The sequence below is a fragment of the Solea senegalensis genome, unplaced genomic scaffold (genome assembly GCF_019176455.1).
Source record: "Solea senegalensis isolate Sse05_10M unplaced genomic scaffold, IFAPA_SoseM_1 scf7180000017446, whole genome shotgun sequence".
In the NCBI taxonomy this organism is placed as follows: domain Eukaryota; kingdom Metazoa; phylum Chordata; class Actinopteri; order Pleuronectiformes; family Soleidae; genus Solea; species Solea senegalensis.
Window position 1 is genome coordinate 30,811 of NW_025322408.1, and position 2,045 is coordinate 32,855.

General features: G+C 49.2%; 1 protein-coding gene across 1 annotated transcript; it reads right to left on the minus strand.

The window, feature by feature from the left end:
* Positions 1–314: 314 nt before the first annotated feature.
* Positions 315–1,700, minus strand: LOC122764506. Its single transcript, XM_044018605.1, has 4 exons — positions 1,432–1,700; positions 1,074–1,322; positions 780–995; positions 315–699 (listed from the first exon to the last, which is right to left on the minus strand). Exons 1-4 carry the CDS (start codon positions 1,489–1,491, stop codon positions 436–438), a joined length of 789 nt encoding a protein of 262 aa, XP_043874540.1. The 5' UTR covers positions 1,492–1,700; the 3' UTR covers positions 315–435.
* Positions 1,701–2,045: the final 345 nt, after the last annotated feature.

Consider the following 2,045-nt stretch of genomic DNA (forward strand, 5'->3'; position numbering starts at 1 on the left):
AGTTTTTATTTTGTTTTATTTTTTTGTTTGGTTTCTTGTTTTTATTTTTGTTGTATTTTTCTTGTTTCTGTTCTAGTTTTTATTTTGTTTTATTTTGGTTCCATTTTTTATTTTATTTTATTTTTTTTACCTCCACATGGGCACTGCCGTGACGTGGCGTGGAGGCTTACAGCCTGTGTGATATCACAGCCTCTGGATTTTCTCAGAGGCTCTAAGATCACACAGGCTAACCAAAATGCCCTGAAAACACAACTTCCCTCATTTCCTTGTTTCCAGGTGTATGTGCACATTATTTGATAACCAAAGCGTCAGACGACAAGTCTTCATCTGAAAAGGTTGGTAAGACCCACCAAGACCACCCCCAGTGCCCGCATAACCTCACCCTGAGGAGCTTAGTATCACTTGTGTAAATCCTTGAGATTCGGGGGCCTTGGGTCAATTTATGATGCCCAGAGTAGTTGGTGGCAGTAGTTGGAGAAACGGGGTCCCCGGGCCGATCGGGGATAGCCTCCCCCCTGCACTCGCTCCGCGTCCTTTGCCACCTGCTGGCCGGCCCGGGTGCGGCGCCCCGAATCGACCCGAGCGACAGCTTTCCTTATCTATCCTTAGAGGATACTTTTTCCGTGGGCTGATCCCCAGCTTCCCCTTAATTTTCCTTGCCAGCAGCTGAGAGGTGGCTCGTTTCTTCTGTGGCGTCACCTTCAGAATAAAGAACAGGTATACATAAGGTTAGTGGACTTTGACAGTGGTGTGACTGGAATTGCAAGGGTTTAACTTACTCCCTCGGACTCCTCCACTGGTATGGCGAGGTCGGCGGAAGCAGATGAGAGAGCTGCTTCGCCCCGTCTCAGTGAGAGACTGACGAACAGCTCTCTCATCTGCTTTGCCCGCTTAAGGGTGTTATGCAATGCATAGAATCTCTCCTGCGTTTTGACGCTGTGGCACATAAATGTGGCCACTTGGTCCCGGACCTCGGCGTCATTGGATTCAAAATTCTATGAAGTAGAAAAAGAGGCATTAACAAACAAGTACTGGTATTGAGCAATTCCTCATCATGTGTTTCTGATACCCACATAGGTGGACACCGCCGACCTCATGTCCATTAGGGAGGGTGTTCCGTGGAGGCCCATCTCCGCCCATGCCGCCCGGAAATATTTCACAATGTCCTTCGCCTCACCCCGGCCAAGGGATGAGAAAAAGTACCCGTTAGTCGGTACAGATCTCTTGTGGAGACGGAGCCACTCCACGCACCAAGAGTGCTCCTCAGGCTCCAGATATATTTGCGCCACCCCGAACTTCCGTACTGTTTTGTGGTCCAAGACCTGCAGAAGACAAAGTATGACACCACGGATTTGCAAGCGTGGAACAGAAACAAAAGTTGATGTGTGAATGTTTAAGAAGTTTTGGGAAAGAGATTAAAATGATACTTACATTAATGAGGTACCCTGCTTTTGGTTCCCCGACGGCCTCCCTGACCTCCTTCGCCCTCATCTTGGTCAGCACACCCGACCGGTGTCCATATATTGAGGACAGGTAGGCCGCCAGGTACCCGAAGAAGCGGTACCTCGTCTTAGGGTCCCGGGGTGGCGCATTTGCAATGTCCTCTGTAATAAGAGTTAAAGAGTGAAGAGAACAATAACACTTAAAGCTTTTAGGCACTGAAGAAAAAGTGTGTGAGGGAGAGAAAGAGAGAGAAAGGCGGTACAGACTCACCGAGGAGTTTGGACATCTTCATCTTTGCCAGGGACTGGCAGGCAATCAGGTCTTCCTTGGACACCAGCCGCTGCTGTTTGGTCTGCTTGACCAGCAGCTGGTGTCCAAGTAGGGTGCGACCCACATCCCTGTATAACTTGCGGATTTCCCGGATCAGCAGGGTCTGTTCTCCTCCCTTTAACCTTGAATGTTTTGGGGGTGTATCACGAAAGAACTCCATAAAGGAGATGGCCTGGCCCAAATACAGTGCCACTGTCGTTGGGGCCAGGCCAACATTCCTCAGGAGTGTGGGGTAGCTGTAGAAAGACCAGTCTGGCTTTAGTCTCAGTCAT

What these genes read in the sequence shown, in the direction of transcription:
- LOC122764506 (XM_044018605.1), bottom strand. Translation starts at nt 1,491, where the DNA reads ATGAGGGCGAAGGAGGTCAGGGAGGCCGTCGGGGAACCAAAAGCAGGG. An exon ending in AAGCAGGGTACCTCATTAAT is followed by an intron (nt 1,323 to 1,431) that starts GTAAGTATCATT and finishes TGTCTTCTGCAG; the next exon opens with GTCTTGGACCACAAAACAGT. An exon ending in CAGTGGAGGAGTCCGAGGGA is followed by an intron (nt 700 to 779) that starts GTAAGTTAAACC and finishes TTTATTCTGAAG; the next exon opens with GTGACGCCACAGAAGAAACG.